Source organism: Theropithecus gelada, chromosome 16 (assembly GCF_003255815.1).
Source record: "Theropithecus gelada isolate Dixy chromosome 16, Tgel_1.0, whole genome shotgun sequence".
In the NCBI taxonomy this organism is placed as follows: domain Eukaryota; kingdom Metazoa; phylum Chordata; class Mammalia; order Primates; family Cercopithecidae; genus Theropithecus; species Theropithecus gelada.
The window spans coordinates 49765356-49785857 of record NC_037684.1 but is presented as its reverse complement, the minus strand read 5'-3'; the positions used below and the strand labels follow the sequence as shown (position 1 = coordinate 49785857).

Genomic DNA, 20502 nt, shown 5'->3' with positions numbered 1-20502 from the left:
GGGAAGTTTTATGCATAATTGTATGGAAAAAATTATCAGAAGGCTGGGGTTCCAGGTCTCACATGCTGGTGTCTGTTCTATTGTCCCTTCTTCAGGGCACCCCAGGGCAGTGTGGGGCAGCTATCCTAGTCCCCAGGATGGGACTTGGGTGTAGGCCTACTCCACGCGTCCCACCTCTGTGACCTCCCCGGTGCCTTCCTCCTGAGGTGGTGAAGAGCATTGAACCTCATCTGCCCACTTCTCCACCTCCACTTCTCTCAAGGCACAACAGCAACAAGCAGCTCATCTGAGTGCAGTGAGCCAGGACTCAAATACCAACTGAAAGAGCACCATCGTGGAGACTGGGAGGAGTTTCTGCCCACTTCTGCAGGTGCAGTGAGGCATTCGTCTCTTCACCCAGACGTCTCTCCACAGACGTCTGTTTCCTGCCCCTTGACCTGCTCAGCATTCTTTCCTCCTGCAGTCGAAGGCACTCTCTGCCAGGTGTTTTAGTGATGGCCTCTAAAGACCCAGCTCAGTTCAGCCCCCATGCACTCTCATTTGGCCTCCAACCATGTCCTCTTATCACTAGGGGTGGGTGTGTCCACACTCATAAAAAGGAGGGGGCAGAGAATGTTGATCATATTAACAAGGAGGTAGTTAATACTGTAAGATTTCCTGTTGGTTCCCTTCATATAGCTCTCCCAGTGTATCTAAAATCCCCTCACTTTACTAATACATCTAAATCCTGATGTGCCCGTACATGAAATTTTGCATTGTGTTCTGTTCTTTGTAAATGTTATTGTCTTCTCCAGGGAAGATGTCCTCGTCTAGGGACCTGCCCTGGTGTCCCAGCCATGCGGGCCTCCTTGGGCCATGCTGCCCAGGGATGTTGTTGCCATTTGGCTGGCATGCTCTGACGGTCAGTGGGGATGCCCACATGTGAAGAGCAGAAGCCTGCCCCTGAGTCAGGGAGAGGTGCCAGGCAGGTGGAAATCAGGGCCCCAGGAGGCGTTTAGGGGACAAGCTCTGGAGCCGTAGCTGGAAGGGCCTGGAGCTCATTCACCTCAGTGTTGCCCACTGAGCTGATGAGACATCTGGTGCCCAGAGAGGTGACATGACTAGCACACACAGCTGGAGAGTGGCGACTCTGTGGCCCCTGCAGGACCTGGTCTCTGTGCCCGGAAGCTTATACTCCACATCTCTGTCCCCTGCAGCGTGTAGCCTCCACGTGACTAGCTGCAGCTTTGCCTCACTGCACCTGCAGAAGTGGGCAGAAACTCCTCCCAGTCTCCATGATGGTGCTGTTGTAGTTAGTATTTGAGTCTTGGCTCACTGTCCTGAGATGAGCTGCTTGTTGCTGTTGTGCCTTGGGAGAGATGGAGGTGGAAAGGTGGACAGTTGAGGGTCTTGGGACCTAATGATCCAGCCAAGAAGTGACATTTTGGTCAACTCCCACTCTCCAGGCCAGCTGGTGTCCCAGTGATGCCAGCATCCCGGGGTGGTGTTCATTTCATCTGCCTTGAAATAGTAAGTGCAGGTGTTTGAGAAGCATGGGGAGGTGGTGTGGGCTCAGCGAGGTGGTGTCTTTTCCACGTGAGGTCTGTCATGGCTGAGAGCAGGCCCTGCCCCACTTCTTGGACACAGCCCCTTCAAGGGCTCCTCTTCTCCTGGGGAGCATAGCTACAGGGGAACACCGCTGTTTCCCCAAAACTAGAATTTTCCCAGAAGCAGCTCAGAGGGATGCAGTCCCTTTTAGCTGTTTCTCGGGGGGTGTGCATCAGAATCATTTGGGGAACTTTTTCAGATGGTTCCCAGGCAGCAGGTCTGGGGCCTGAGAGTCTGCATTTCCAGCAAGCTGAGGGAAGATGCTGGGCTGCCAGTCCAGGGCCACACTTTGTATATATATAGAGAGAGAGAGTCTCACTCTGTTGCTCAAGCTGTAGTGCAGTGGTGCGATCTCAGCGCACTGCAACCTCAGCCTCCTGGGTTCAAGCAATTCTCCTGCCTCAGCCTCCTGAGTAGCTGGGATTACAGGTATGCACCACCACGCCCAGCTAATTTTTGTATTTTTAGTAGAGACAGGGTTTCACCATGTTGGCCAGGCTGGTCTCTAACTCCTGACCTCAAGTGATCCACCCACCTCGCCCTCCCAAAGTGCTGGGATTACAGGCGTGAGCCACGTTGCCAGGCCCAGGGCCACACTTGAATGGCTGCATGGTTCCAGTTGGTCCAGGGGTAGCAAGGGCCATGCTCAGGGACCAGACAGGTCAAATGAGGAAGGACAGGTGAGCAAAATAAAGGCTCTGGAGTCCTGGCACTTGGGTGACCTTAGGCAGGTCACTTACCTCCGCAAGCCACCCAGTCTGCTGTGGAGTGAGAGCAAGAGTGGCCCCTCCTCTGTGGGGTCATAGGGTTGGAAGAGGTGGTGCACGTGGGGTTCTTTCCTGGCGGGCTCCGTCAGGGTCAGTTGGTGTGATTAGCAGCCTGGGCCCTCATTCCGTGAGCTAACATGGCATCAGACACTAAGGGGTGTGGGGGCTGTGAACTTCTCTGTGTCTGGCCAGCTGGTCGACTCCTTTCTTTCAGGGATGCCCGGCAGCCACAGGACCGCAGCCTGTATCTGAAATGGAGCAGTCCAGGCCCACTGGTTAGGCAGTGATATCCCAGTCAGGCCTGACAAGAACAGGACATGAAATCGTGCTGATCACTGTTCTGCCTTTTACTTATACTTTTGAGGAAGGAGGCTGCCTTCTCCTAAAGATGCCCATCTGTCCCCTCCCTTCAAATGCAGGAGGCCTGGGCTGTTCTTGTCTTTTTTTAAGCCAGGTTGACAAACCGAGAGCCAAGCCAAGGGGTGCAGGCTGGCTCCCAGCTCCTGCTGCCAACTGCACATATTGCATATCAAACACCGCAGCATCTGCAGAGACCAGCCCGCTGGCCCCCTGCCAGGCCGATCTCTGCAGTCCTTCCCCATCACTTAGCAGGCAGTTGGATTCAGTCCCCTTTCTCTGTCCCTCGGGCAGGCTCTGCCTCCAGGCCATTCCAGCAAGCTGGCGAGCTGTAACTGAGTTTCCAGGCGTTGATGCAGCGGCACTGCATTGCCCGGCCTGAGAGTCTGCAATGTGAGATCAGAGAGGATGTCAGGGATGAGGGCGTGGGGGCTGTCCCTGGTGTGCAGTTCCCCTGCAACCCGGGGCCGCTTGCCTTCCCCTGCTGCCACCCAGAAACAGGACTCAGTTTCTGTTCCCCCCACCCAGCTTAGTGCTCTATTTACTTGTATATAACTGTTTTCAGGTGTAATTTCATTTTATCTCCCTCATCTCAGTGTAAGTTCTAGAAAGCTAATGCCCATTCTTAATTACATATTTGTATTCTTGTCTTGTCCTAAGTCTATAGAAAATACTCAAAAACTATTGAATCAGTTAACAGTCAGCACAGCTTCTCTGTTGAATGGCTTCCATAGCTCATGATTGATAGAATTTTCCAGCTAGGGGCACCGGAGGTTCTCCCTCCCTTTCCCCAGGCATGTGAGGCCCCCTGGCCATTTGTGCTTTGCTGGTAAAACCTTCTGTCCTCAGGTGGGCAGTGAGCTGATTGCTGGGTTATCAGGGCTCAGCCACGTGGTGGTCAACTGCTCTGAGAAAGTCCTCACACTGGCACCAGCCGGAGTTACTGACCAGTCGTATCCTCAAATCCAGTCCAAACTGGAAAATCAGGCTTAGGAAGAGGCTGGAAGAGGAGTCCAGCTCCAACAGGAGGCCCCATTTTCTGCCTCTCCTAGTTTTACTGTTTGAGCCAATTTAGTAGCATTTTAAGTCAGGTCAGAAAGTTAAAGTTCCTCACCCTAAAAGTGCCTGAGTGTGACTGTGTGGGTCTTGGGTTTTGTGTTGGTTTGTGTGTTTTTTGGTTCCAAGACCAGCTTCTGATGAGAGGGATGTCTTCCCTCTGATGTAACTGCCCTGAAGCCTGGCTAGAAAGGACCGAGAGTCGGCGCAGGTGCTGGGTAGAGAATTCAGTAGAATGGAGATTCTCCAGCTTCTCAGCAGTCACCCACAGTAAAATACACATTTTATATCATGACCCAGGACACATATATGTTATATATGCAACTGAAAGGATTTTTTCAAAACATTTTAACTGTAATTACTTTTGTGCTAACCTAATAGTACTTATTCTTACCACATGTATATTAATGCACTCAGATTTTTTTTTCCAGTGTTGACCATGACCCACTAAATTGGTTCCATAACCGACTAACGGGTCACAACACATGGTTTGAAAAAAAGTACTGCTTTGGGGAATGTGCCATTCTAAGATTTCCGCAGCTTTTTCAGAAATCCACACTGGGATAAACTTTCCAATCTGATGTAAGTAGCTTCTCAGGTCATCAAGCTGCATTAACATTGTGTGATGGGGCTGAATGTCACTGACCCTTACTTCCTCTACCCCATCTCTACATCAGATTCTTGCAAAATCTTTAAAGACAATATATGTACCTTATTTTATGTTTGTATTCTTGTCTAGCCTTGAATCTATAGGAATCACTAAAAAAGTGGGATCCTAGGCTTCAGCAAGGTTTCCTGCTTCCACCCCCCAAAACTGAGTTGAGTTTTTTTGTTTTGTTTTGTTTTTGAGGCAGAGTCTCACCCTGTCTTCTGGTCACCCAGGCTGGAGTGCAATGGTGCAATCTTGGCTCACTGCAACCTCCGACTCCCGGGTTCAAATGATTCTCCTGCCTCAGCCTCCTGAGTAGCTGGGATTACAGGTGCCCACCCCCATGCCCAGCTAATTTTTGCATTTTTAGTAGAGACAGTGTTTCACCATGTTGGCCAGGCTGGTCTCGAACTCCTAACCTCGTGATCCGACTGCCTCAGCCTCCCAAAGCACTGGGATTACAGGCGTGAGCCACTGCGCCCGGCCGAGTTGGGTTTCTTAGTCTGAAAAATATCTATATGTGCACTAACACACGTGATGCCTGTCTTGGACTATAGTGGCACCACACCTGTGCTGACAGTGGAGTGGGCACACGGCAGCATGGAGCTAGACCCTTCAAACTCAGGGACAACCGAAGAGCCAAAGGGGCCTCAGCTGGGACAGGAGAGGAGGGAGGGAGGCTGGTTAGAAGCCCCTGAGGTCCCCAGCACAATTGGAAGCTCTGTCTCTCCCACACCCCCAGTTGACCACTGTCAATTTCACTCTTTTTCCATACACCTAGGACTCAGACCCTGCTCAGACTGTAAGAGATGGGGGGTCAGGGGAAGGGTGGAGGAGTGGCATTTCTCAGATTGTTTTTACTCTTTGGGAAGTATCAAGTTGGAATTTAGGAATTTCCAGTGCTCGTCTAACCTCATCTTCCTTTTAGGAATCTGGTCTTTGAGTCCTGGCCTAGGTCAACAGCTTCAGTCCTATGTGTGGCTGCTGGACCTTCAGAGGTCTAGGGTCTGACTCAGTCCTACAAAGGGAAAGCCTCATTCTTTGAACACAAATCCAAGTCAGGAACCATTGCAAGCTGACCTGTTCTCTACACACTCACCAGGGACATAGTGTGGGGCTGGCCGTCCACTTGTCCTTGAGGTCCCAGGCTGTCTGTGAAGCCTCAGTGGGCACTTGGCATGATGCTGGACCTTTTCTGTTTGAGAGTACTCGGGCTGTAAGCTGAAAACCTAGTGTTGGGCCAGGCACAGCGGCTCACGCCTGTAATCCCAGCACTTTGGGAGGCTGAGGCAAGAGGTCCCTTGAGCTCAGGAGTTCAAGAGCAGCCTGGGCAACATGATGAAACCCTGTCTCTACAAAAAAATAAAATTAGCCAGGTGGTGGCATGCGCCTATAGTCCCAGCTACTCGGGAAGCTGAGGCAGGAGGATTACTTGAGCCCAAGTGGTTGAGGCCGCAGTGAGCCCTGCTTGCGCCACTGTCCTCTAACCTGGGTGACAGAGTGAGACCCTGTCTCAAGAAAAAAAAAAAAAAATCTGGTATTGATTGTTACATTGCTAACCTCCAAAGAGGTGGGGTTGTGGGGTTGTTTTTTCCTCTGGGATTAAAAGAGAGCACCCATGTCTCCTCCAGTGTGGCCTTCCCTGATGTCTGACACCTGGAGATGACTGTGGCATGGCCGGCGGCTTCCAGCCTTGAGCTGTAAGTGCTTAGGCTCCATGCAGGCCGCTTCTTTTGGACTTCCTCCGGCTCCCCTTTTTGAACTGGGAGCCCCTTTAGTGTTCAGATGCTGGTGCTAGTGGCCAGGCACAAAGCTGCCTTTTGCCTTGGGGTAAGGGCATGGCCTCCAGGGAGCAGCCCAGCCTTTAGGAGCCACCCACTCCTACAGGGACATGACATTCAAAATCACTTGAAAGTAGCTTCTTGGCCAGGTGTAGTGGCTCACACCTGTAATCCCAACACTTTGGTGGCAGGAGGATTGCTTGAGCCCAGGAATTTGAGACCAGCCTGGATAACATGGCAAAACCCTGTCACTATAAAAAATACAAAAATCAGCCAAGCATGGTGGCGTACACCTGTAGTCCCAGCTACTCAGGACACAGGTGGGAGTATTACCTGGGAGATGGAGGGTGCAGTGAGCCATGATTGCTCTCCAGCCTGGGCGACAGAGTGAAACCCTGCCCTTCCCACCCACCCACTCCCCACCCCGCCCCCTCACCAAAAAAAAGTAGCTTCTTTATTTAGCTTCTTTGTATTTTCAACATGTTGATCAGCCTCAGTTTGTGTTTTCTATTCCTGGAACACTTTATGCAGTGAATTCGGATTCCACCTGGTCAGTCAAGGTCAATGTTATGAATGAGGGTCTGGACCAGGAGCTGCAGGACGAGCTGGTTGCTTTTGCCGTGTTGTCGGGGATCAGCCTCAAGATTGCAGCTCAGAGAAGCAGCATGCGCCTTGGGAGTCAGGCAGCCGTGGAGGAGAGTGCTCCTGGCAGGAGAGGCCCCCAGTGAGTTTCCCCGACTCCTGAATGCCTGCTCTAAGTGGCCCCCAGCAGAGCTTCAGGGAGCTCAAATAGGGCAGAACAGAAGTGCCCAGCCTCTTGCCACGTTGCTTACTGCCCTGGCATTGTCCCTCACCCTCACTTGCCATTTGATTGATTTCCTACTTGGTACACCCAGAGGCTGGTCCGCAGACCCACCTTCTCCACCATTGTTTGGGTCTTAGCACCTGCGTCTCCAGAGCACCTTCAGGGCTTCTCAGCTGTGGCACTGCGGGTGCGTTGGTCACGCCATTCTTTGCTGAGGGTTGTCCTGGGCATTGCAAGATGCTCAGCATTCTGGCTTCTGCCCACTAGATACCAGAACCCCACCACCACCCTTTACGACCACTGAAAGTGTCTCCAGACATTGCCAAATGTCCTTTGAGAAGCAAAATTACCCCTAGGTGAGAACCACTGGTCTAACTGGCCTCTGCTCCCTCTCTCAGCACGTTCCCTGCCCAAAAATCAGGTGATCTTTTGGATATCACCATCAGGCCAGGGCTCTGAGTGGAGGCCTTCAGGGACTTCCATCTTGCTCAGGATACAATCTCACGCCCTCCCTGTGGCTCTCTAAGGCCTGAATAACCGGGCTCCATGCCTTCTGCCTTCTTGAAGCCCTGCCAGCCTGTGCTGGTCACTCCGCCCAGCACCTTGACAGCTACTCCTCCCTGCTTGGTAAGCTCACTCCCCATCTCATCCCGATCTCTAGTTCAGCATCACCCTGGAGGGGCCTTTCCTGACCACCCATTTAAAATTCCTCACTGTGCTTTCCTCCTGCTGGCCCCCATGTGGCCTAGTTTTTCTTTGTGGCACTTGGTACCACCTTCCCTGCGTCTCTGTCTACATCCCACCTGCAGGAGAATGGGCGCTTAGCATGTGCCAGAATCCCTCTCTTTGGAGGGCAGCTGTGTTGTTTGCTGCTCCTGTTTCCAGTGGAAGCACAAAGGATGTCGGTCCTGGGTTCCACTGGGCAGCCCCACTGTCACGTCACATGTGTGCAAAGTAGTGTGTGTTTGCCGGGTGTGGAGGCTCACGCCTGTAACCCACTGAGGCTGAGGAGGGTGGATCACGAGGTCAGGAGTTGGAGACCAGCCTCACCAACATGGTGAAACCCCATCTCTACTAGAAATACAGAAATTAGCTGGGCATGGTGGTATATGCCTGTAATCCCACTACTCAGGAGCCTGAGGCAGGAGAATCGCTTGAACCACAGAGGTAGAGGTTGCAGTAAGCCGAGGTCGTGCCACTGCACTCCAGCCTGGGTGACAAAGCGAGACTCTGTCTCAAAAAAAAAAAGGTAGTGTGTGTTCATTTTAAACCAGCCACCACCCCTTCTGGCTTAGAGACACTGTTAGCATTTTGGTATCTTATCTTGTCCTTTTTCTGTTCAGAAACCTCTGATAGTTACAACTTTCTAAGAAATGTTAAACAATAGGCCGGATGCAGCAGCTCATGCCTGTAATCCCAGCACTTTGGGAGGCTGAGGCGGGTGGGTCACGAGGTCAGGAGATCGAGAGCATCCTGGCTAACACGGTGAAAGCCCATCTCTACTAAAAATACAAAAAATTAGCCAGGCATGGTAGCAGGCGCCTGTAGTCCCAGCTACTTGGGAGGCTGAGGCAGTAGAATGGCATGAACCCGGGAGACGGAGCTTGCAGTGAGCCGAGATCACGCCACTGCACTCCAGCCTGGGCAAGAGAAGGAGATTCCGTCTCAAAAAAAAAAAAAAAAAGGAAATGTTAGACAATAAATAGCTTACCAACTCACGTTATTTAGAATTTCAGAGCCCATGAGGACAGTTGAAATCTCTTCACCTCCCGACCCCAGATCCCCTCCTAGTAACAATTTTTTTAAAACTATAAGCAAGGCACCCCTTAACAGTAGGGATTGGGTTTATTCCACGGTTTAGTTTTGTTCACAAATCTGGTGTTTTCCCAGAGTGGACACAGTGCCCTCTAGTGTTCACCTGCCAGGCCGGCTGGCACCTGTCATTTGCTCTTTGGAGGTAGAAGGGGAAGTGGAGGGCAAACTGCGCCCAGCAGGCATCTGCAGTCAGTGGCCACCACTGCTGCCTTCCACTTGCCCCAGAAATGAAGAGAGTGTTCATTTCTTTCATAAGCAGAAGAAACACTGTCTTTAAATGTGTAGACCGCCAGAAGTCTTTTCCTGTCTCTGTAGCTCTGGGGAGAGATGAGCTTTTTTATGTGGTTAAGAGAACAGACTCTGGGGCCAGACTGCCTGAGTTCAGGTCCCAGCTCCACTACTTATGAGCCTGATGACATTGAATGCATTGCTTATTTTCTCTGTCTCAGTTTGCGTATCTGTGAAATGAGCATGGCAGTGAGGTGCTTCATGGGTTGTGGAGCACCTCATGGGTGAAAGCAGCGAAGCACCTGGAGAACTGTCTGGCAGGTAGGAATCACCTGGTTAGCATGAGGCGGAAAACTCCAGAGCTCTTGCGTTCACCAGGAGTACAGCGGTTCCTTCCTGACAGGGACACTGACAGGCTTTGTGAGGCAGGTTGTGCACATGGGGCAGGGAGAGGAGGACGTTTGGAGGGAGCTGTTCAGTGGAGTGGCTTACAGATGGGGGGGTGTGGGCTTATTTGGAGAAAGCCAGTGCCCAGTATAGGTGGGGTATAGGAAGTTAGGAAGGAAAGTCATGAGAGCCTCCCAAGTCATCCTAAGTCCTTCCAGATGCCATTGTCTCAGGTTCTAATTCCCAGTGGAAGGGAGTGTAGCCACCATGTTAGCATCACCCAGCCCCTTGTCACTCCCAGTCTGCTCCCAGCACCATCAGGGCTTTGGAGAAACGTAATGCCTTGTCATAGAAAGGTCAGAAGAGCCCCTGGAGGCAGCGTCCTGGTGGGGTGGAGCTGCTCTTGTCTGGAGACCCCATGGGAAGAATGGTGTTTGCTTCCAGGCTCCCTCTCCTGGGAGCACTGGGCACTGCCTGCCCTGCCAGCCTCTGGCCTTGCCACGATGCCAGTTTTCACCAGCTGTTTTTTTCTGCTTCAGCCTCAGAGTTGACACCTCAGTTTCCCCTGCATTCCTGAGGGTCCAGTTAGGCTGAACAGAGTGTCCCATCAGTGCCTGCCCTGATTTAGGTCTGTGTCTGCGCTGTTCTTGCCTCCTTTCCTGGCTGCTCTCTCAGGGACCCCCAAGTGGTGAAGGCAGCAGCCCTCCCGCCACACATGGTGCAGTCCCCCTTGCATTGGAGTCTGCTGTCCTGCAGCTTCTGGCTTCTCTGGGAGCAATTGTGGCTTTTTGAAGTCTAAAATGGGAGCAGGGGATTAAGATAGGGTGGGGCAGCGCAAAAAATACCATGTCTCAGAGTGGAGATTTGGGCACAGAGGGTTACAGCACAGAATGTTCTTTGAGTTAGAAAAGTGGCACCGTTACGCCAACATGCCCCTGCAGCCTCCTGGGGTCTTGAAGCAGAGATAAGGAGAGCCTGACCTTTCAGGGGTCTTCACCCCGCAGCTCACAGGGCTGGTGATCACAGCTGCCGGCCTTGCTGAGCACCTACTCTGTACCGTGCACCTTGTGCCACCTGTGGTCCGCTGCCTTGGTGACTCCGCCTCAGCCGTGCTGAGACGGCTGCCGTCATCCCTCCTTCCACGTGTCGGCAGGACTGGTTTGCCTGACTTTCCTGTGTCTGACTCGAGAACGCTGCATTTACTGGGCTCGTTGTCATTTGAAACTTGGGATCATACCTGGATGCAGTGGCTCATGCCTGTAATCCCAGCACTTTGGGAGGCTGAGGCAGGCAGATCACAAGGTCAGGAGTTCGAGACCAGCCTGGCCCAACATGGGGAAGCCCCATCTCTACTAAAAATACAAAAATTAGTCGGGTGTGGTGGCACGTGCCTGCAGTCTCACCTACTTGGGAGGCTGAGGCAGGAGAATTGCTTGAACCTGGGAGGCGAAGGTTACTGTGAGCCCGAGACTGTGCCATTGCACTCTAGTCTGGGCAACACAGCAAGACTCCATCTCAATAAAAAAACAAACAAACAAAACTTGGGCTCATGAGTTCCTGTGGGACTCTGCCCTGCTGGTTGGTGCTGGGCTCCATTGCTTTTCTTTCCTTTTTTTGTGAGTCATGTTCTTCTACTAACAGAGTTTGTTTTAGTTGTCGTTGCCAGCAATTAAGTGACACTGAGCCAGTGTCTTCCTTTTTCAGCGACTTGGTTCTCCTTTCTTGGTGGTGAACTCTCGGTGCCCCCAGGTCAAGGAGAAGTGTCTGGTTGGCTATTTGAGGAAACCGCTCTCCAGCCATGTGGTTTGGGGTCTTGGAGGTGGACACACACACAGACCCGTCCCTGATTATGACTCAGTGAAGAACCATTGAGGAGCTGCCCCAGGTTGGAGGAACCAGTTAAAAAAGAAGGCAGGCTGGCCTGGTGGGAGCATCTCCTGCCTGGGCTGTTGGGAGATGGAGCAGCAGGAGGCAGCGGCCGCTGCCAGTTGTGCATAAAGGGACAATCAGGTGCTCGTGCAGTTGGCCGGGCTCCAAGAGCCAACCATCCTGAGGGTTACTTAGCAGCCTGCAGGGCTCCAAGCACAGCAGATAAGGCACAGGCCGCAGCTGGTCAGGAGGATAACCCAGATTAGAACGTGGTGTCCAGTGATAGCCAGGCTTCAGGGTGACCCACCGCAGCCCGGTGTCCTGCTCCTCCCCCAGCCCACTCTCCCTCAGCACTGATCAGCTAGGGCAGGCACTTGCAGAGGGCAGAAAAAAGATGTAACGCAAAGCAAATGTTTTGCTCTCTGTAGAATGGGCTGTTAAATCCTTCATTAAAGTGCGACCTTATGTGATCTGTCATTGAGCCCCACTGTTCAGCGTGAGGAAGGATACCCCCGGCGAGCCGAGTGTTTGCCTTTGGTGGGCAAGACAGTGACCAGAGGGGCCCCAGGAGGCCTGTGGGCATGACGCACTCCGCCTTGGGTCGCGGTGCTGGTCGGAGGTGTGTGCGGTCTGTGAAAATGCTGCTAGCCGAACGCTTAGGATTTGTGCACTTAACAGTGTGGATGTGACACTTCAGAAGAAGTTGGAAGAAAACCGTATTCTGTGGTGGCTTTAGAGCCCATTCTCTCACATCTCTCACATTTCCGTTCTTTTACAGCTGAAACTAGAGGACCGTTCTGTGGTGCCCCGAGATGTGGTCCGGCACATGCGATCCACCGTGAGTCCTGCGTCCCGGGCCTGGGGTGCAGCCACCTTAGGGACTTGAGCCTGCCCACCTTGTGCTCTGTATGTGGGAGAGCTGGCCAGCTCTGCAGGGGGCGTGCTGGGGTTGCCTGGGCTGGGTCTCCCATGGTGACCAGGGCTGCTGCACCGTGGGACTTGCATATGCCTCCTCCCTCCCCCAGGACAGTCAGTGTGGCACGGTGATTGACGTCAACATCGACTGTGCCGTCAAGCTCATCGGCACCAACTGCATCATCTATCCTGTAAACAGCAAGGACCTACAGCACATCTGGGTGAGCCAGCCCTGTCTTCTCATCATGCTTTCTGGGCCCTCTGGTTCTCTCGGCGGCACGACCTGTGCGCTACAGCCTCCTCCCTGCTCTTACCAAGCACAGCCTTCCTGGGTCAGAAGGCGGAGCACAGCAGCCAGCTGGCTCCTATAGCCTTGTTTTCCCTGCTTTCAAGTAAGCCATTTAGATGTGAGGTCAGGACGTGCCCTTCCCCAGCCCCAGCGTAGGCTACCAGTGTGGTTATCTTTAAGTGTTTTCCTTTCTCCTCTAATATTTCTTTTAAAAAAATTAATTATTTCCGATAATTTATTTTTTAAATGATTTTAAACTTACCAAAAGTTGTAAATTCCTTTGTCCCTCTCATCTGGGTTCCTCAGCTGTTAAGATTTCACTCCTTGGCCAGGCGCAGTGGCTCTAGCCTGTAATCCCAGCACTTTGGGAGGCCGAGACGGGCGGATCACGAGGTCAGGAGATCGAGACCATCCTGGCTAACACGGCGAAACCCCATCTCTACTAAAAACACAAAAAATTAGCCGGGCGAGGTGGCGGCGCCTGTGGTCCCAGCTACTCGGGAGGCTGAGGCAGGAGAATGGCGTGAACCCGGGAGGCGGAGCTTGCAGTGAGCTGAGATCCGGCCACTGCACTCCAGCCTGGGTGACAGAGCAAGACCCCGTCTCAAAAAAAAAAACAAAAAAAAAAAAACAAAAAAAAAGATTTCACTCCATTTGCTCCATCACCTTCCCTCCCTCCTTCTCCCCGAGATCCCCCTCCCGTCTTTTTTATTCCCAAAACATTGGAGAGCAAGCTACAGATATGATGCCCTGTCACCCACCCCCAAATACACACACCTGTTGTGTGTTTTCCAAAAATACGGACAGCCTCCTGCGTAACCACCATATGACCCCCAGATTGAGAAGTGGACGTTGATAATTACTGTCCAGTCCACAGACCACATGCAGTTGTCCCAACACTACTCTTTTCTTTGCGGATGCAGGACCCAATTCAGGAACACATCTTGCATTGAGTTGTCATCTCTTCGTTTTCTCTCCAATCTGGAATCGTTTCCCAGCCTTTCTTTGTCTTCCATGCCCTGAACAGTGATGCATTCAGTAACTTGACCCTCAGCCTGGGTCTGTCTGGTGTTGCCTCATGCCCACGTGTTCTTTGCAGACCCGCCGCAGAGCTCTGCCCTGGTCCATGGTACCCCATAGCCAAAGTGCTGGGGTTGTTCACTTTGACTCCTGGTCATGTTGTTGTCCACCAGATCTCTCCACCGTAAACTCACCATTTACCCCCTTTAAGTGATTGTATTTTTGGGAACATAGTCCCAGATTATGTCTATACCCTGTCATTTGTCAAACTGAAATCCACCAGCTTTGGCGTCCATTCACAGTCCTGCCTGCACCAGCCATTGCTCTGATGTTGCTAAATGGTGGTTTTGTGACTCCCTTGTTCCCCCTCATTTCTTTTAGCTGGCATTCTGCTCTGTAGAAGAGCTTTATCTTCTGCCCCATTTATGTATTCATTTTTTTTTATCAGTATGAACTTAGAGATTTCTGTTTTATTCATTGGTTATAATTAATTACTACTATTATCTGTTCTGTTGTTTAGATGGTCCCAGATTTAGCCAGTGGGAGCCACTTCAAGCTAGCTTTCATGTCCTTCTCACATGGCCCTTTCTGTTGGTTTTTTAAGCACTTTCTTTCTTTCTGGCATGAGGTGTGCCAGGCTCATCTTGTACTCTTTGTGGTCCAGCCCCAGAATCAACCATTTCTCCAAGAAGCCTCATTGCTTTCAGAGAATGGTAGTTTTAAAACCCAAGATCTGGATGCTAGGTGTGCTCATTGCTACTTGGCCCTTTTGGGACACACTAGGAAATACAGATGTATTACATGTATACACACATCTAAATATATCACTGCCTGCTGTATGTGTATATTAAAATATGAGTTCAGGCAGAGTTCACGGGTGCGGTGGCTCACGCCTATAATCCCAACACTTTGAGAGGCTGAGGCAGATGGATCACTTGATCTCAAGAGTTTAAGACCAGCCTGGGCAACATGGTGAAACCCCATCTCAACCAAAAAAAATATGAAAAAATTGGCCAGGCCTGGTGATACATGCCTATAGTCCCAGCTACTCAGAAGACTAAGGTGGGAGAGTCACTTGAGCCCACAGATGGAGGTTACATTGAGCCAAGATCACACCATTGCATTCCAGTCTGGGCAATAGAGCAAGACCCTGTCTCTAAAAAAATAAAAATAAAGTAAAATAAAATATGTGAGTTAATCCTGATACATCCACTTCCACCTAAACACCTCAGACTCCTCTTCCTTCTCCTCCTTCCTGCTCCCTTTCTGTTAGTAAACACCTGGGCACCTTCTCCAACAGTGAGAGCCTTGGCTCTCGATATCCTTGATGTGTTAACGTATTTACTCAGAGCACTATCCATATAGCCATCCCCCAATGGTGTGGCTGCCTCCTCTGCCTGCCACCTCCACAGCCTACTTGCCAGGTGTCCTGTGTCCATGGTTGTCCCATGTCCATGGATGCCATCAGGCCTCTGCCCCTGCATCACCCACCCCGTTCCCTCCAGGCAGCCCCACAGCCACCACCACTTCCTCCTCACTGGGAAGAGCAGCTGGGATGCAGCCTAGAACTTGTAGGGAGGGCCTGCTGCTGCAGCTGTTTAGGGCTAGTAGCCAACCGGTCCAGACAATGAGCTGTCTAGATCCTCCCGCTTCCTGTCTCAGTGGGGCGTAGAGGAATCTGTGCCCTGGACATGAACATTGTCTGCTGTGTCTCACTGCCCCTGCCCCCTTGGTCTGCAGCCCTTCATGTATGGGGACTACATTGCCTATGACTGCTGGCTGGGGAAGGTCTACGACTTGAAGAACCAGATCATCCTGAAGCTATCCAACGGTGCCAGGTAGAGTCTCACCACCAGAGAGCCATCGGCTTGGGAAGGACAGCCTCTTGGAAAGAGGGGAGGAGGAGGGTGTTTCCTCCTAGGGACAGTGATGACAGGTTTGATCAAGAGCAGTGACAGATGTTGCAGGCATCCAGGGCCTGCAAATCAGGGCCTAACCCTGTACCATTCTCCTTATCTGCCATGGCCTAATTCTGTTGCTGTTTCTGATCTGTCCTGGCATAGGGAGAAACATTTTCATTGAGGGTATCTGCTGGAGGCTGATGCTTTACTTGAGGCACTGTGAGGGTGCTGAGCAAGCACTCCAATGGCACTTGGGGTCTTGTTCATTGTGGGAGAGTTTCTTGTACTACCTCGGGCTGTTAATGGTTGAAGACGAATTGTGCTATTTAGGGCATGTGACACATTGGCATCTCAGGATTGCAACTGTTTGGTACTCCCTGTGTCCCCTGGTGGAGACTAAACCTCTGTTCTCTGTTTTAGGTGCTCCATGAACACGGAAGATGGCGCCAAGCTCTACGACGTCTGCCCGCACGTCAGCGACTCGGTAGTGTGTTCCATCCAGGCCGGCACCCTTCTCTGATTGTTCAGTCCTCTGGAAGGAGGACTTCTTAGCAAAGAGCTTGTAGCTGGACCCAGCTAAACAAGAGCGGTTTCCTAGAAAAGGGGCGGGTGCGCGCCAGAGGATCTAAAAGTTTGGGTATAGGCAGAAAATATTAGAACCTTTTTTTTTTTTTTTTTTTCTTGAGACGGAGTCTCACTCTGTTGCCCAGGCTGGAGTGCAGTGGTGCGATCTTGGCTCACTACAACGTCAGCCTCTTGAGTAACTGGGATTACAGGCATGCGCCACCACGCCCGGCTAATTTTTATATTTTTAGTAGAGATGAGGTTTCACCATGTTGGCCAGGCTGGTCTTGAACTCCTGACCTTGGGTGATCTGCCCACCTCAGCCTCCCAAAGTGCTGGGATTACAGGCATGAGCCACTGCGCCCACAGTATTAGAACTTTTATTTGCATTTTTGTTAGCTTTTTTCTCATCCTTTAAGGTCCCACTTTGTCTCTCAGTACAGGATGATGTAGTAGTTATAATAGTACGTGGACACACACGGCAAACAAGTAGATATACAGGGGGTGCGTGAGCAAACAGGTTTCAGGACCGCTGCTCTCTGGAGCCTTGTTCCTCAGCGTGTGAGCCCTTGACCAAGGAGCATGGAATGAGTCACCTATGTTTGAACAAGGGTGCCAGGTGACCTCTGCGGACCCGGGGTTTGGGAAGCGCTGATCTGGAGCCACAGGACTTGTTTTAGGGCGTGTGGGGCCTGTGTGTGAGTGGGCTTCTGCAGGTGGGCAGCCAGCAGGCACAGGCGTGGAGAGCACGGTCACCCAAGGAGACACCGCTCACAGGGACTTTCCTCTGGCCCCACATCCTGCAGGGTCTCTTCTTTGACGATTCCTACGGCTTCTACCCAGGCCAGGTGCTCATTGGCCCTGCCAAGATCTTCTCCAGCGTCCAATGGCTGTCAGGTGTCAAGCCTGTGCTCAGCACCAAGAGCAAGTTCCGAGTGGTGGTGGAAGAGGTGGGTCCGGGCCCAGGGGCAGGAAACCGAATCCTTGACCTCCGCACCCCGGAGCTGAGCTGCTGCCCCTTTCCTGCCCTCTCTGAGGGTTGAGCCCCACTTTTTGGCATCTGGACCCTGTTGATCTCAAAGGGCTTTGAGGATAAAGGGAACCCAGGCTCTGGTCATAGTGACCAAAAGACAGACGTCCCCCAGCCCAGCCTGTACAGGCTGAGCAAGGTGGGAGGGTGGCAAGTGGCAGTTCCAGTGGCCCCTGGCTGGTGTGAGCAGTGACACGGGTCCTGGGCATTGGGTGTGGGCCGTGGTTACAGTTGGGGTCTGCTCTGATGTGTCTGTACTTGGTGCTACACTAGGAAGATCAGTTTCCTGCTCTGGAGGTCGAGTGGGCTTTGGGCAACTGGCTAAAGAGAGTGCTGTCAGAGCCTGCCCTGACTGGCGTGTCCCACCTGCCATCCCCAGGTGCAGGTTGTAGAGTTGAAAGTTACATGGATTACCAAAAGTTTCTGTCCAGGGGGCACGGACAGCGTCAGCCCCCCACCCTCTGTCATCACCCAGGAAAACCTAGGCAGGTGAGCACGCCCTTACTGCCAGCAACCCAGGGGCACGCGCGGAACAGGCCTCTGGGCCCTGGCCACATGCCCGGGGAGGCTCAAGAACACTGCTGGCCTCCCAGGAGTCCAGCTCAGCTCACCCCGCTTCTTTCCCAACCAGGGTGAAGCGTCTCGGATGCTTTGACCATGCTCAGCGGCAGCTTGGGGAGCGCTGTCTGTATGTCTTCCCAGCCAAGGTAGAGCCAGCCAAGATTGCCTGGGAATGTCCAGAAAAAAACTGCGCCCAGGGGGAGGGCTCTATGGCCAAGAAGGTATGTCCTTGGGGTTGGGGGTTGGTGGGCATTTGAGGAACTGGCCTTGAGCCATTTCCATGGCCAAAAAGGACAGTCTGTGCTTTAGGCCTTGGGGGGCAGCCCTGATGACCCTTGCCGGCTACTCAGGTGTATACAACTGTCATCCCCCCAGCCTGAGATGCCTAGGGCCAGGCCTGCCCAGGTGCACCTCACAGCCCTGTCCTCTCTGCTCCGCCCTTGCAGGTGAAGCGCCTGTTGAAGAAGCAGGTTGTGCGGATCATGTCGTGCTCCCCAGACACCCAGTGTTCCCGGGACCATTCCATGGAAGACCCAGACAAGAAGGGGGAAACCAAAGCCAAGAGTGAAGCAGAGTCTGCCAGTCCCGAGGAGACGCCTGATGGCTCTGCCAGTCCAGTGGAGATGCAGGACGAAGGTGCAGAGGAGCCCCACGAAGCAGGAGAGCAGCTGCCCCCATTCCTGCTAAAAGAAGGCAGAGATGACAGGCTGCACTCGGCAGAGCAGGACGCAGATGATGAGGCTGCTGACGACACGGACGACACCAGCTCAGTGACCTCCTCTGCCAGCTCCACCACTTCCTCCCAGAGCGGCAGTGGCACGAGTCGCAAAAAGAGCATCCCCTTGTCCATCAAGAACTTAAAGCGCAAACACAAGAGGAAGAAGAATAAAATCACTCGAGATTTCAAGCCAGGGGACAGGTAAACTCAGAGTTGTGCCCCTCCCCAGCGGCGTCAGCGTGAAGCCAGGCAGAGTGCGCGTCCCCTGGGTGTGCGTGCCTGTGCTCGCACACACACCTCTGCATGCCTTGTAGTGGCTCAGGGACGCCCATCCGAGACAGCGTAGGTGCCTGGGGTAGGCCCTGGTGGAAAGCGGAGAATGAGGAGTGGTGCAGAGGGTGGGATGGTGGTGGCCTTAAGCTTGGCCTTCTGGGAACACATTTGCCTGAGCTCTCCCAAGTGGGTCTCGTTCTCAGAGAGTGCATGGCCTCGGAACCCTGGGTGAGCTTCCTGTGCACCAGAAACTCATCCTGCCAACCTGGGATTCAGAGTTTCAGGTTACTAAGCCCACAGGGACAGGAAGGGACAAAAAGATTCTCTGCCCTTTCCGTGGGCGGGGGTGGCGTTTGCATGGTCTGCTGACTGGCCTGCATCCGGCAGGGTGGCAGTGGAGGTGGTGACCACGATGACCTCAGCCGACGTGATGTGGCAGGATGGCTCTGTGGAATGCAACATCCGCTCCAACGACCTCTTTCCTGTGCACCACCTGGACAACAACGAGTTCTGCCCCGGAGACTTCGTGGTAGATAAGCGAGGTAGTGCCAGCTCTGGAAGGGCAGCCAGCAGGGTGGTTGCCAGTGAGGGCCCAGGTTGGGGCTTGTGGAGAATGGGCAGTGGATCTGGGGTCAGAGCTAAAATGAGGTCCAGAAGGGGACTGCCCTCATGAAGGGGTCTCACCACTTCCAAGACGGGGGAAGATCACAGTTTGCACCCTGCACTGGCTTGAGATGTCGGCTTCTTAGCCGGGATCCCTTAGCTAGTCACGTCCCTTCCTCTGGTTCCCTAGTCCAGAGCTGTCCAGACCCTGCTGTCTACGGCGTGGTACAGTCTGGGGACCACCTCGGCCGTACCTGCATGGTGAAGTGGTTCAAGCTGCGGCCGAGTGGGGACGACGTGGAGGTGTGTGCAGCCCCTACTGCTTTCTTCAGGTGGGCTCTGGGGTTAGGTGTAGGACCCGTAGCTCATGACAACCTGTCCTGTGCCACAGCTGATTGGAGAAGAGGAAGACGTGAGTGTTTACGACATTGCTGACCACCCTGACTTTAGGTTCCGTACAACTGACATCGTCATCCGCATCGGCAATACTGAGGACGGGGCTCCTCACAAGGAGGATGAGGTGTGCCTTCCAATTCAAGTTCTGGATCGCTGCTCACTGCCCTGTGCACCAGCTGCAGTCCCTGATGCTGCCACCAGGTGGCTCTAGGCGACAAGACCTGAAAGTCCTCTGGGCTCAGTGTCCCCAGGGCAGCTGCCCCAAAGTCAAGCTGCTGCTCAGCCCTAGCAGCTGCAGAAGGACTTGTTTCCCTGCCTCGCTTCTGGGGTCAGGCTTCTTCAGCTGCCACTGGTTACGTTTACCAGAGGAGCTAAGTTCTTGTCACGAGCTGGGTGGGCATGATGTCAGTCACTGCAGAGCACAGGAGGGGCTGGGGAGCTGGAGCTTGAGCTGGACCCCCTGACTTTGTCCCCTTTGCCCAGCAGCCATCGGTGGGCCAGGTGGCCCGTGTGGACGTCAGCAGCAAGGTGGAGGTGGTGTGGGCTGACAACTCAAAGACCATCATCCTGCCCCAGGTGAGGCTCTGGCAAGACCCCCCGCTGGGCTTGTGACTATGGCAGCTTGGGCTGGGGACCACAGTCGTGTAGCCAGAAGATGGGCTCTCAGGTCTTCCTGGTGAGATCTCAGCAAAAGCATGAGTGGGCAAGGCAGGCATTCCACACAGCCCTTGGTGCAGGGTTGGGGGCAGCCCGCAGTTGGCCCACCAGCCTCGCTTCTCCCAGCAGTCTCTTCCCGGCCATCCATCGCTGGTGCATGTAGACTTTCACAGACCTCCAGGATTTTCCTGGATTGTCAGCTCACTGTGCTGCGAGAATGCAAGTTCCCTCCTAAAAGGAGATGGAACTTTCCTACCACCCTTTCTAGAAAGCT

The 20502-nt window shown here is 53.0% G+C and overlaps 1 protein-coding gene across 2 annotated transcripts in view; it reads left to right on the top strand.

Annotated features, from left to right (window-relative positions):
• Window positions 1-20502, top strand: part of UBE2O (ubiquitin conjugating enzyme E2 O) — a 64540-nt gene that overhangs the window by 36310 nt on the left and 7728 nt on the right. The window contains exons 2-13 of one of the 2 annotated variants that reach the window (XM_025361033.1): window positions 12080-12139; window positions 12327-12437; window positions 15266-15363; window positions 15847-15910; window positions 16797-16940; window positions 17400-17509; window positions 17652-17802; window positions 18028-18500; window positions 18960-19114; window positions 19366-19478; window positions 19567-19695; window positions 20058-20147. In XM_025361033.1, the coding sequence (XP_025216818.1) occupies window positions 12080-12139; window positions 12327-12437; window positions 15266-15363; window positions 15847-15910; window positions 16797-16940; window positions 17400-17509; window positions 17652-17802; window positions 18028-18500; window positions 18960-19114; window positions 19366-19478; window positions 19567-19695; window positions 20058-20147 (1698 nt within the window). Of the gene's footprint in view, window positions 1-12079; window positions 12140-12326; window positions 12438-15265; window positions 15364-15846; window positions 15911-16796; window positions 16941-17399; window positions 17510-17651; window positions 17803-18027; window positions 18501-18959; window positions 19115-19365; window positions 19479-19566; window positions 19696-20054; window positions 20148-20502 lie in introns of both variants that reach the window. The other variant, XM_025361032.1, reaches the window with a different exon arrangement.